General features: G+C 44.7%; 1 protein-coding gene across 2 annotated transcripts in view; it reads right to left on the minus strand.

Annotated features, from left to right (window-relative positions):
• Positions 1-13,171, minus strand: part of LOC115542068 (VPS16 core subunit of CORVET and HOPS complexes) — a 24,446-nt gene extending 11,275 nt beyond the window's left edge. For both annotated transcript variants that reach the window (XM_030354160.1, XM_030354159.1), the window contains exons 1-8: positions 12,997-13,171; positions 6,357-6,445; positions 5,303-5,394; positions 5,098-5,226; positions 4,310-4,454; positions 2,923-3,038; positions 2,499-2,621; positions 1,600-1,655 (exon numbers count right to left, since the gene is read on the minus strand). In XM_030354160.1, the coding sequence (XP_030210020.1) occupies positions 1,600-1,655; positions 2,499-2,621; positions 2,923-3,038; positions 4,310-4,454; positions 5,098-5,226; positions 5,303-5,394; positions 6,357-6,445; positions 12,997-13,046 (800 nt within the window). In that variant the 5' untranslated portion in view covers positions 13,047-13,171. The remainder of the gene's footprint in view (positions 1-1,599; positions 1,656-2,498; positions 2,622-2,922; positions 3,039-4,309; positions 4,455-5,097; positions 5,227-5,302; positions 5,395-6,356; positions 6,446-12,996) is intronic.
• Positions 13,172-13,351: the final 180 nt, after the last annotated feature.

The raw sequence follows: 13,351 nt of genomic DNA on the forward strand, positions 1-13,351 counted from the left end.
GACAGGCAGCTAGGCACACCGACAGACAGGTAGGGAAACAGGGAGACAGACAGACAGGGAGACAGACAGACAGGTAGGGAGACAGACAGGGAGACAGACAGGTAGGGAGACAGACAGACAGGTAGGGAGACAGGTAGGGAGACAGACAGACAGGTAGGCACACCGACAGACAGGTAGGTAGTAGGGCCGTAACGATACGCGTACCAAACCGAAAATCGCGATACTCAAAGCCACGAACCTGTCTCGCGCTGTGAGAAGGCAGAAGCGCGATATGCCCTTTCTAACTCTTCGGTCAAATTGTCCGATTGAAATTTGCTAATAATTTGTCTAAATAATAGTCTGCTGACAGCGCCCCCTCCTATCGATGCCGTAAATATGTGACGAGATGCCCTCTCTGTGATCACAGCTCTCCGTGGCTACGGAGGATTGCATTTCTCCACAGCCGTCGTTTTTCCAATCCTGTCGCCTCTTTTCGCCCTCCATCTTGTCTAGGATATTTCTTGATTTTCCGTTTTCTCGCAAGGTATTGTGGGAGCAAGTCAGAACTGAAGCGCTTTGAGGGTGCCCATCGAAAATCTCAATTTTGAGGGGATGTTAGCCCTCCCCCTTACCCCTTAAGCTACCTTTAAACTGTATTGGGACATGGCTCCACGGCGCGTGAACGCGCAACAGCGAGGGTTAGGGCTGAGATTTTGAAGCGAGACAAGTAATGGGATTCAACCGAAGTCCTCATATGCGATATGAACGACATTTATCCAGAGTGGGCCAAGCACGAAAAAAATTGCCTGTGTGATCCTGTCTCTATTGTTTTGTGTGATTTGACCGGCAGTTTGTCTGCTTATAGGTCGGAATGAAGCGGCCACCGATTATTGACAGGATGGGTACTTTATTCTACCGGACTCGTTCGCTTCTTCACTAGACACACGCGCTACCGCTCGCTCTCCTCGCTCGTCCACTCACTCGCTGACGTCACTCACACACGCATACGCACACTGCCATTCTCCCGCACACACATATGCTACTCGTAACACTATGCCTCGTTATTGCGACGTTCATGTTTTTCCTCATCTGTTGAAAGTTAGGCTATTAAACATGTTGCATTCTATACGGCCTGATTATGTCATTATTTAAGCTACATAGCCTAATAAGAAGCGCTAATAAGGATATTTGAATAAACCAACCAAACAGTTAAAGGGGCCCTATTATGCCTACCAGCAAAAAGCATCCTCCAACTGCAATCTTTGGTTATTTCTTTATTAATTTAGCTATACTTTAATAGTATTCTTTCAGTTCAAATCTGTTCAGTGTTCCAAATTATTTGTTATTAAATGTTACATTAAGATAATTGGTATTTAAGTGTTGTTTAAATAAAATGCTTTTTAAATTTAAAAGAATCGTGGGATGTATCGAACCGTGGGTCAAAAATCATGATACAAACCGAATCGTGAATTTGTGTATCGTTACAGCCCTAGTAGGTAGACAGACAGACAGGTAGGGAGACAGACAGGTAGGTAGAGTGACAGACAGGTAGGGAGACAGACAGGTAGGTGGACTGACAGACAGGTAGGGAGACAGACAGGTCGACAGGTAACAACATACCAGACCATCTGTTTAGGAGGGCTTCTGATTTTGGTGTCCACCTCACTCAGTTTATCCTGACAACACAGACCATAATAAACACTGTGACTATAAACAGACCATAATAAACACTGTGACTATAAACAGACCATAGTAAACACTGACTATAAACAGACCATAATAGACACTTTGACTATAAACAGACCATAGTAAACACTACTACTATGAACAGACCATTATAAACAGTGCTATTATAAACAGACCATAATAAACACTGTGACTATAAACAGACCATAATAAACACTCCTATTATAAACAGACCATAATAAACATTGCTACTATGAACAGACCATAATAAACATTCAAACGTGGGTGTGAGCATGAGGGGCTAACCTGCAGGTGGGTGTGGTTTAACCTGGCTGTGGGCGTGGTCTTACCTGCAGGTGGGTGTGGTTTAACCTGGCTGTGGGCGTGGTCTTACCTGCAGGTGGGTGTGATTTAACCTGGCTGTGGGCATGGTCTTACCTGCAGGTGGGTGGGGTCTAACCTGGCTGTGGGCGTGTTCTTACCTGCAGGTGGGTGTGGTTTAACCTGGCTGTGGGCGTGGTCTTACCTGCAGGTGGGTGTGGTTTAACCTGGCTGTGGGCGTGGTCTTATCTGCAGGTGGGTGTGGTTTAACCTGGATGTGGGCGTGGTCTTACCTGCAGGTGGGTGTGGTTTAACCTGGTTGTGGGCGTGGTCTTACCTGCAGGTGGGTGGGGTCTAACCTGGCTGTGGGCGTGTTCTTACCTGCAGGTGGGTGTGGTTTAACCTGGCTGTGGGCGTGGTCTTACCTGCAGGTGGGTGTGGTTTAACCTGGCTGTGGGCGTGGTCTTACCTGCAGGTGGGTGGGGTCTAACCTGGCTGTGGGCGGGTCTTACCTGCAGGTTGGCGAGTCCCGTCCACAGGTGTCCCGTGTCGGTGAACAGGGCGAGGTACTTATAGCTGAAGGAGACGGCGATGTGGACGAACACACCGTCCAGAGGGGACCCACCTGGCAGGACCTGGGACACAGGTACACTATAACACTGTCCTGAGGGACACACCTGGGACACAGGTACACTATAACACTGTCCTGAGGGACCCACCTGGGACACAGGTACACTATAACACTGTCCTGAGGGACCCACCTGGCAGGACCTGGGACACAGGTACACTATAACACTGTCCCTATATAATGTATACATAGAATACATATAGTATCGAAGGTATATAATGTGTACGTACCACGGAGGTACAGCAGGTGTTGTGTAGTATGTGTATAGTATGCGTATAATGTGTATAGTGTGTATAATGTGTACGTACCACGGAGGTGCAGCAGGTGTTGTCCAGCAGGTAGAGCTCCGGGCCGTTGGCCAGCAGGACTTTGGTCTGTCTGTCCTGATTCAGGACCGCCCAGCAGGACGGAGCACCCTGCAGACCTGAGAGACACACTGCTCACCCTCTCACCTCCTCACCCTCTCACCCTCTCACCTCCTCACCCTCTCACCCTCTCACCCTCTCACCCTCTCACCTCCTCACCCTCTCACCTCCTCACCCCTCACCCTCTCACCTCCTCACCTCCTCACCCCTAACCTCCTCACCCTCTCACCTCCTCACCCTCTCACCTCCTCACCCTCTCACCCTCTCACCTCCTCACCCTCTCACCTCCTCACCCCTCACCCTCTGGCCTCCTCACCCCCTCACCACTCATCCTCTCACCTCCTCACCCTCTCACCCTCTCACCTCCTCACCCTCTCACCCTCTCACCTCCTCACCCTCTCACCTCCTCACCCCTCACCCTCTCACCTCCTCACCTCCTCACCCTCTCACCTCCTCACCCTCTCACCTCCTCACCTCCTCACCCCTCACCCTCTCACCTCCTCACCTCCTCACCCCTAACCTCCTCACCCTCTCACCTCCTCACCCTCTCACCTCCTCACCCCTCACCCTCTCACCTCCTCACCCTCTCACCTCCTCACCCCTCACCTCCTCACCCTCTCACCTCCTCACCCTCTCACCTCCTCACCCCTCACCCTCTCACCTCCTCACCCTCTCACCTCCTCACCCTCTCACCTCCTCACCCCCTCACCTCCTCACCCTCTCACCTCCTCACCCTCTGGCCTCCTCACCCTCTCACCTCCTCACCCTCTCACCCTCTCACCTCCTCACCCTCTCACCTCCTCACCCTCTCACCCTCTCACCCCTCAACCTCCTCACCCTCTCACCTCCTCACCCTCTCACCTCCTCACCCTCTCACCTCCTCACCCTCTCACCTCCTCACCCCTCACCCTCTCACCTCCTCACCCTCTCACCTCCTCACCCTCTCACCTCCTCACCTCCTCACCTCCTCACCCCTCATCTCCTCACCCTCTGGCCTCCTCACCCCTCACCTCCTCACCCTCTCACCTCCTCACCCTCTCACCTCCTCACCCTCTGGCCTCCTCAACCTCTCACCTCCTCACCCTCTCACCTCCTCACCCTCTCACCCCTTCACCCCCCCAGTACCTGGGACCTCAGGCAGTCTCCTCACCCTCTCACCTCCTCACCCTCTCACCCCCCAGTACCTGGGACCTCAGGCAGTCTCCTCACCCCCTCACCCCTCACCCTCTCACCTCTCACCCTCTCACCCCCCAGTACCTGGGACCTCAGGCAGTCTCCTCACCCCCTCACCCCTCACCCTCTCACCTCTCACCCTCTCACCCCCCAGTACCTGGGACCTCAGGCAGTCTCCTCAGCTTGAGGTCATCGATGTTGGTTGCCAAGGTGAAGCGGGAGGAGCCGGTCACTATGGCAACGCCCGTCCCGTACGGTGAGTGGAAGATTTTAGCCTCCGAGACGTGAGACTGGACGACCTCCTGGAAGGACAGACAGACAGACAGACAGACAGACAGACAGACAGACAGACAGACAGACAGACAGGCAGACAGGCAGGCAGACAGACAGGCAGACAGACAGGCAGGCAGTCTTTAAAACCACTTAAATATCACATGACATGTACTAAGACTGACTCTGTGTGTATGTATGTTTGTCTCTGTAAGTGTGTCTCTGTATTTCTCTGTGTCTGTGTGTGCGTGTGCGTGTGTGTGTGTGTCTGTGTGTCTGTGTGTGTGTGCTTGTGTGTCTGTGTGTGTGTGTCTGTGTGTGTGTGTGTGTGTCTGTGTGTGTGTGTCTGTGTGTGTGTGTGTCTGTCTGTGTGTGTGTGTGTGTGTGTGTGTCCGTCTCTGTGTGTGTGTGTGTGTGTGTCTGTGTGTGTCTGTGTGTGTGTGTGTCTGTGTGTGTGTCTGTGTGTGTGTGTCAGTACCTGTCCCATGCTGAAGTGCCACTGGAAGGCCCCGTGTGTGTGTGTCTGTGTGTGTGTGTGTGTGTGTCTGTCTGTGTGTTTGTGTGTCCGTCTCTGTGTGTGTGTGTGTGTGTGTGTGTGTGTGTGTGTGTGTGTGTGTGTGTGTGTGTGTGTGTGTGTGTGTGTGTGTGTGTGTGTGTGTGTGTGTGTGTCAATACCTGTCCCATGCTGAAGTGCCTCAGGAAGGCCCCCGTCAGATCGTAGATCAGCACCGTCCCGTCCTGCTGCACACAGAGCAGCTCCTCGCTGACCGACCAGCCCAGCTGCACCACTGGGCCGCTCTTCCACTGGGGGGGGGGGGGGGGTGAGTATGGCTGCATGGGGGGGGGGGGGGCGTGTGTATGTATGTATGTGTGTGCTTACCGGGAAGGTTGCCATGGTAACACCTGATGCTGTGTAGATATCCAGCTGAGGACGAACACTGGGAGAGAGACACTGGGACTCCTTCATCACCGCTGAGAGAGAGAGAGAGAGAGAGAGAGAGAGAGAGAGAGAGAGAGAGAGAGAGAGAGAGAGAGAGAGAGAGAGAGAGAGAGAGAGAGAGAGAGAGAGAGAGAGAGAGAGAGAGAGAGAGAGAGAGAGAGAGAGAGAGAGAGAGAGAGAGAGAGAGACTTAACCATCTCAAACCTAGTCCCTTGGCTTAACTAACCTTCTTTCTATTCAGGGGTCAGAGTGACTTATAGGTCAGAGGTCAGACTAACCTGTAGGTCAGAGGTCAGACTAACCTATAGGTCAGAGGTCAGACTAACCTATAGGTCAGAGGTTTGACACTAACGGTTGCCCGCTTGCCCGGGGCAACTAAAAGTAATATTTGGGCAAGTTGAGATGACTTCTGGTTTCCCGAAGAGAGTGCTACCAACTGATAATGACCAACTGATAATTATTTCAGGTGGAAATGTAATCTTCAACTTATGCTCTGTTCCAGCTGTGTCCACTTTAACCAAGTATTATCCACATTGAATATTTCACTTGTACAACTATTTTTCTATTGGCACAAAGATGACATATTATAGCCCTTGCAGTTGTGGAGATATACTCTATTTACTTTGGGTACGTTCTTTTCTGAAAAAGACTATCCCCTGATGGTGAAAATGTTATAGAATATCGATATTTTTCCAGGTATAGTATCGAAGTTAAAAAATCCAGTATTGTGACTGAAAACACTACGAGAAACGCGATTGTGACTATTCAGTCCTTGTTAGGGTCAGAGGTCAGACTAACCTATAGGTTAGGGTCAGAGTTCAGAGTAACCTATAGGTCAGAGGTCAGACTAACCTATAGGTTAGGGTCAGAGGTCAGACTAACCCATAGGTTAAAGGTCAGACCGACCTATAGGTCAGAGGTCAGACTAACCTATAGGTCAGAGGTCAGACTAACCTATAGGTTAGGTTCAGAGTAGCCTATAGGTCAGACTAACCTATGGGTCCTCCGTATGGAGCAGCAGCGACCAGAGAGTCTCTCAGTCCGTCCCGCAGAACCCAGGACATCTCGTACAGCTCCACCTTCCTGTTATAGACAACAGACATTATATACATTATACACTATATATACACTATAGACCCAGGACATCTCGTACAGCTCCACCTTCCTGTTATAGACAACAGGCATTATATACATTATACACTATATATACACTATAGACCCAGGACATCTGGTACAGCTCCACCTTCCTGTTATATGCCCCGTTTACACCATCCCGCTAATGGCCGATGGACCACCGATGTGGAAGTCGGGGTGATTCGGGTGACATCGGGCTAAAAATGTATGATCGGGTCAATTTATCGGGGTAGCATTTACACATACCCGATGTTATAACGATAACATAACGATTTATGCCAGGGAAGACACCCGAAGTACGTTTGGCGTCATTTGACGTAATTTCGAATGACGCCAAACGCGTCATTTGACGTGTTTGGCATTTGACGTCATTTCGCGTCATTTCGGGAGAAGGCAAAGGGGAGCCTGGTTTAGACTGATATTTATTTATATATTTATTTATATTACTATAGCGATTTTATAATAATAGAACGCCGGTTCTAAATGGGCGAAGTACCCTGTAATTATAAAAGTAGGACATCCATCCATCACCCCCTATTTATACCCAAGTGGCAGATTGAGGTTCTTCCTTAACACAATCTGGTCATTCACAATCGTTATTTGTCTAGGGTTCTCGAGGGTCTTTCGTGTGTTGAGGTTGCCGATATAAAGAAGATAAAACACGATAAAGCGCGGAAGATTAACGAATATAGCCGATGTGCCCAGGAAAATTCCCGAACGATTTGCGATGTCTTAGGTTATACTCCCGTTCTATTCCCGATTATAGCCGATTAGCCCATAGCAACACCTGGTAACCGATTCTACCCCGATAGACCCAAAATTAACAAACATGTTCGTTCTTTGCCGTTGTTGCCCGATCATTGAGCATTTCTTCCCGTTTCTTCCCGTTGTCTAACGATGTTCCCGGGAAGAGTAACGGTGTTTCCCGATGCAACCACGCTATTTGCCGATGTTATAACGATAGCTGCTGATTTAGCCATCGGGCACCATCGGGGCCCACTATCGGGTAGGTGTAAACAGGGCAATAGACAACAGACATTATATACATTATACACTATATATACACTATAGACCCAGGACATCTCGTACAGCTCCACCTTCCTGTTATAGACAACAGACATTATATACATTATACACTATAGACCCAGGACATCTCGTACAGCTCCACCTTCCTGATATAGACAACATACATTATACACATTATATACACTGGACACTAACCCAGGACATATAGTACATATACAATATATATATAACATACATTATATATACACTATCGACACAGGACATATATATATATATATATATATATGGATATTTAGATCTATAGTTCTAGATATGTCTATATATATTTATAGTGATATAGATTGATCTATATTATCTATTGATCTATATATATATATATATATATATATATATATATATATATATATATATATATATATATATATATATATATATATATATAGGGGTCAAAGACGTGACAAGCCTTTTTTGGGATCCGGATACATTAAATTAATATAAAAGAGAATTAAATACATAAATTGTATGTAAAGTGAATCTACTTTATTATTTCAGAGAGATTTAATGAAAATAAATTGTAAATATATATATTAAATAATGTCATGAAGTGCAAAATTGTCATTCAGTGTAATGGTCCGGACTTCAATTTGACTAATACATCTTTAAATAATATATAAAATACCAAACAAAATTATATTTAAACTTTCTTGGCACATTTTTATGAGAGATAAGATTGAGATATAAAAGGACATTGAGTTATTGTTATGTTTTGATATTGAAATCGTTAGGGGACTTTTGTCCCAAATAGTCAGTTCATTAGAGGTCATTCAGTGTAATGAGATCAAGAAGCTAGGTCAGAAACTGATGTCATGTGACAATCTGTGACATCATCAAGAGGACCCCTGGAGACCCCTGAGGTGACACAGCAAGGTAAGTTTACTCCATTTAAATATTTGATATTTCATCTTTTCATGTTGTGGTAACTTGATATAGAAATCCACATGTCATTCAGTGTAATGCCAGCAAACACTTTTATTGTTAGATATTCCTCTAAACAAGTGTATTTAGTAAATAACTGTTATAAACTTTGTAGGTCAAGGTCATTTTTTGATATAGGTGGCTAACTGTTTGCCTGTAAAACATGTTTACTTATTAAAATGTCATTCAGTGTAATGGATGTCATTCAGTGTAATAATTAGGATTCATATAATGAGTAATACTAATGTAGTAATACCCGAAGACCCGATCAGCATTTCTGGGCCCGATCACTGATTACCAATCACCAAAATCATGATCTGCCGATCACTGCCTATGAAAAATATGGAATATATATATAAAAAACATATATATAAAAAAATATTTTTTTTATTTTCGTTTTTTTTCATATATAATGTGGTGGCATTTTACTCAGCATTGTGCAAGCACAATGTAAAATGCTGCTTGCAGCTTTAATTATTATTGTTATTATTGTTATACATATTTATTAAGTTAATGACAAATATTAACCTTATAGTATCTTTAATTTACATTTTTGTAAACAATGTATTTAAAGTTATTAATAATAAAATGTTTTATTGATTTTCTAGATGCCTTCCAACAAATCAGCAGTCGCAAAGCACAGAGAGAAAATTAACAAAAATCCAATAGCACGTGCACAGCTACTAGCAAGGAGAAGAGAAAGGTATTTAGGATTTCAATATTAACTCGATTATAAATTAAATTATGTGAATTAAGAATGTTGTTATAATGTGTTCACATCAGTAATTGCATCAAATCTGCATTCCAGCTATCAGAGAAGAAAGCAAGCCAACCTCGGTGCAAATCCTGATCATCCTCCAATTAGGAGTTTATCAGCTGCTGAAGTGAAGAAGAAGAGAGAACAGTGGCGGGAAACTCAAAAACAGCACAGGGCTGCAGAAAAACGTCTGAGGGCAGTCCTGGATATTACACCGGAGTCCTCTGAGGAGCCTTCTGAAGAAATGCTTGCAAGACCCCATCCAGCAGTGCCCATTCCATGGTCTGATTCTCCACCAGCAGTCATTCCACGCTCTCAGTCTCCACCAGCAGTCATTCCACCGACTCAGTCTCCACCAGCAGTCATTCCACCGACTGGGTGTGCACGAGCCAGTGAGCCACTGGCCTCCTCCACCCCAAAACAAGAAAGGAAAACACAAAGACTCAAAAACAAAAATGTTGCACTGAAGAGAGAACTTTTCCAACTTAAAAAACAATTGGCTCAAGCACAAAGAAGGGGTGAAAACCTAAGGAAGGGTTTGCAAAGGGAGAAGAAAAAGCTCCAACCAAAAAAGAAGAATATGAAGAAAGTGAATCTGAAAAAAAAGGTTACTCGGCGAGAGAAGGTCTCTGCTTTTCTAAGCAGAGACGAGAACAGCAGACAGCTCGCAGGTAAGAAGGATACCATCACGAGAAACAAGGTCAAACTTCAGAGACGCATTCTCTGCAGAACACTGAAGGAACTCCATGGTGTCTACAACACAGAGGTGGCCAAAGAGGACTCCATATCCTACAGGCAGTTCTTACGCCTCAGACCGTTCCATATAACCGAGCCGAAAGCAAGTGATCGGAACACATGCGCTTGCATACACCACGAGAACATGGGCCTCCTGGTGGAAAGACTCAGGCAAAAGGGATTGCTCAAAACCTCAAGCATCTCTCAACTTCTAGCAGCTATAGTGTGTGATCCCAAAGAAAAAAAATGCATGTACCGCCTGTGCCCCAAGTGCTGCTACGAGGAGCTTGAAGTTCAGCTGCCAGAAGAACCTCAGGAAATTGTATGGGAACAGTGGGAGAGGGAGAAAACAAATGATCGGGGTAAGATTTCAACTAAATTTGCCAAAAAGAGGAAATCTGGGACTTGGAGTGATCTTGTCAAAGTCTTTAACAGCAAGCTTGACAACCTAGCAAGACACCAGTATAACTGGATCCATCAAACCGAAAAGTGTAGACACCTAAAGGAGACTGTCTGAGGAGGAGGTTGTTGTCCACATGGACTTTTCAGAAAATTATGCATGCAAGTTGGCCACGGAAATCCAGGCATTTCAATTTGGGTCCAGCCGGAAGCAAGCCACGATTCACACCATCGTTGTGTATACTTCTGGCAGCCATCAGTCGTATGCTACCATATCGGATTCCTTACGCCACGATGAGCGTGCAGTCTGGGCTCATCTCAAGCCAGTTCTGGATGACCTGAAGAAGGAGAATCCCTTAATCACCACACTGCACTGCATGAGCGATGGTCCAGTGACTCAATACAGAAATAAACGGAATTTTTATTTGATGAGCACCATTCCATTTATGCTCGGGTTCAAGAAAATGACATGGAACTTCTCAGAGGCATCTCATGGTAAAGGGGCACCAGATGGCGTTGGGGGTGCTGTCAAGAGGCTCGCAGATGAGCATGTAAAGAAGGGAGGCGACATTCAGAAGCCAGAGGACCTCTACCAACTCCTCCAAAGCACAGCATCAAACATCCGGTACTTTTGGGTCAGTGATGAGAGTGATGTGAGCCGGTATGATGAGAGTGTGCCAGACAACTTGCCATCTGTTAAGGGCACATTCCAAATCCATCAAATTGAATCAACTGAACCAGGGAAGATCCAACATCGGAAAGTGTCCTGCTTCTGCAGTAGGAATGAAACAGCATGTGAATGCGGACCATCGGTGGACATCCAATTTGGAGAGTCAGCTGAGATGTTTAAGAATGCTGAGGATGACGACCTAACAGGGAAATTTGTTGTTGTCATGTATGACAGCAAGCCCTTTGTTGGGCAAGTTGAGCAGGTAGTTGCAGGGGAGGTAGAAGTCAACTGCATGCACCAGAGTGCACCTGGTAAAAATGCATTTGTCTGGCCAGACATGGCAGACAAAGTCTTCTATTTCAAAGAGGACATCAAGGCTGTTGTGTCTGAGCCAGAACCCCTTACAACGAGGCAGTCCAAGCTTAGCCATGGAGACTGGGAGAAGTTTTCAAAATAATCTGACAATGCTTATCTAATGTTCATCTAATTTTAAATGTTCCTTTGGCTTTGTCCATTCCCATAGGCACTGTTCGGCTCTCTCTCCTATTGGACTTGTTCAAACCGAACAACAGACATGAAAAACATTATCTAATATATTATCCCATAGTTAATTATTCCTGTTTAATCTTGGAGACAATTATTAGTAAAAACTGTTAATTAGATGCAAGAATCATATACAATAATCACATCATTCTAACTTTATATCGTATTTAGTTTCCACAAATTGAACAATCCTGTAGTTATATTGCTGTTTGTGAAATAGAGAAAAAAATAATAAATATATATAGATGCAGTATATAATTGAACTGGTTTAGGTTTGTTCAGGTACTTAAAAATGCAATGTTTACACATTTTCTTTCATGCACTGCTGAAATACTTTGCACATTACTTTTGCAGGAAAGCCACTTCTCTGCGTTGAATGTTCATCTAATTTTAAATGTTCCTTTGTTAAGTTTAAGTGTTCAATAAAAAATGCTTATTCTTTGGCAATATCTGCTGCTGCATCATTTACTCAGGATTGTGACTAGTTTGGTCTAATGATAAGTAACAATAGTAGTGCTAATAGTGGCATTGCATGACACCTTTTTGACAAAACGTCATTCAGAGTAATCAATTGGTCATTGGTTGTATTTTAAACAGAAATCTCCTTGCTCTAAAAACTTATTCCTGGTGAACTGTTAAAACTTGCTGGTTGAAATAATATTTGCAGAGTGTAAAGATTTCAAATTACAATTAATTAGTATTTTGGAATGGCAAGGCAGTCCTTGCATATAGTGTTTTAATATATCATACACCTCCTCTTAATCTTCTTATGCCTGCCAAGATTTTTTTGTATTTTAAATTTGATTACACTGAATGACGTTTTAAGGTTTGTTTTCTAGAAATCAGAGTAAAAAGGTATGTTGTCTACTATTTTCTGCTCAGAAAATATTTGAATTACATAATATACACTATGATGTCCAGAAAGAACAACAAGTTTTGCGTTCTTGAATACTTTTCTCTTTTGGAGGCTTGAAAACCCAGTTTTGTCTTTGACCCGTATATATATATATATATATATATATATATATATATATATATATATATATATATATATATATATATATATATATACATACATATCTATACAGTTCTAGATCTATATAGATATGTAAATCTCTCTCTCTAAATATAGACATATATATGTCTATATATCAATAGATAGATAGATAGATAGATAGATAGATAGATAGATAGATAGATAGATAGATAGATAGATAGATAGATAGATTTTTTGATCACCATCGACACAATAAGAGAGGACCACACACACACACACACACACACACGCACACGCACACACACACAGCAGGGTGCGTCTGACTCATGTGACGTGATTCACGTGACGGTCGCATAAATCATGTCTTCATCTGTCCGTGGTGTCACGTGAGCCCCTACCTGTAGAAGGCCTCCCCGAGGGGGTTCCAGTTGGCCGTGATGAAGGCCATACTGCCCGCGGAGTCTTCCTCCGAGTTTGAGTAGGAGGAGGATGTTGTTGTTGTTGTTGTTGTTCTGTCGGCCAGCGTCTGACTGCTGCCCCACGTCCGGGTTTCTTCTTCGGTGGTTCGTAGATGGGCGGACCCTCCGGAGGCTACTGCAGCCTCATTGGTAACATAATATAATATATTAGTGGCCTATATGCAACGGGTTAACCTCCTAAGATGGCGCAATTTGATTGGTGCACTATCTCGGGATATTTAACAATTATTGAATTGAATAGTGGGCAATATCTAATAATAGGCTGAGGTGAATA

The sequence above is a fragment of the Gadus morhua genome, chromosome 4, assembly GCF_902167405.1.
Source record: "Gadus morhua chromosome 4, gadMor3.0, whole genome shotgun sequence".
NCBI lineage: Eukaryota > Metazoa > Chordata > Actinopteri > Gadiformes > Gadidae > Gadus > Gadus morhua.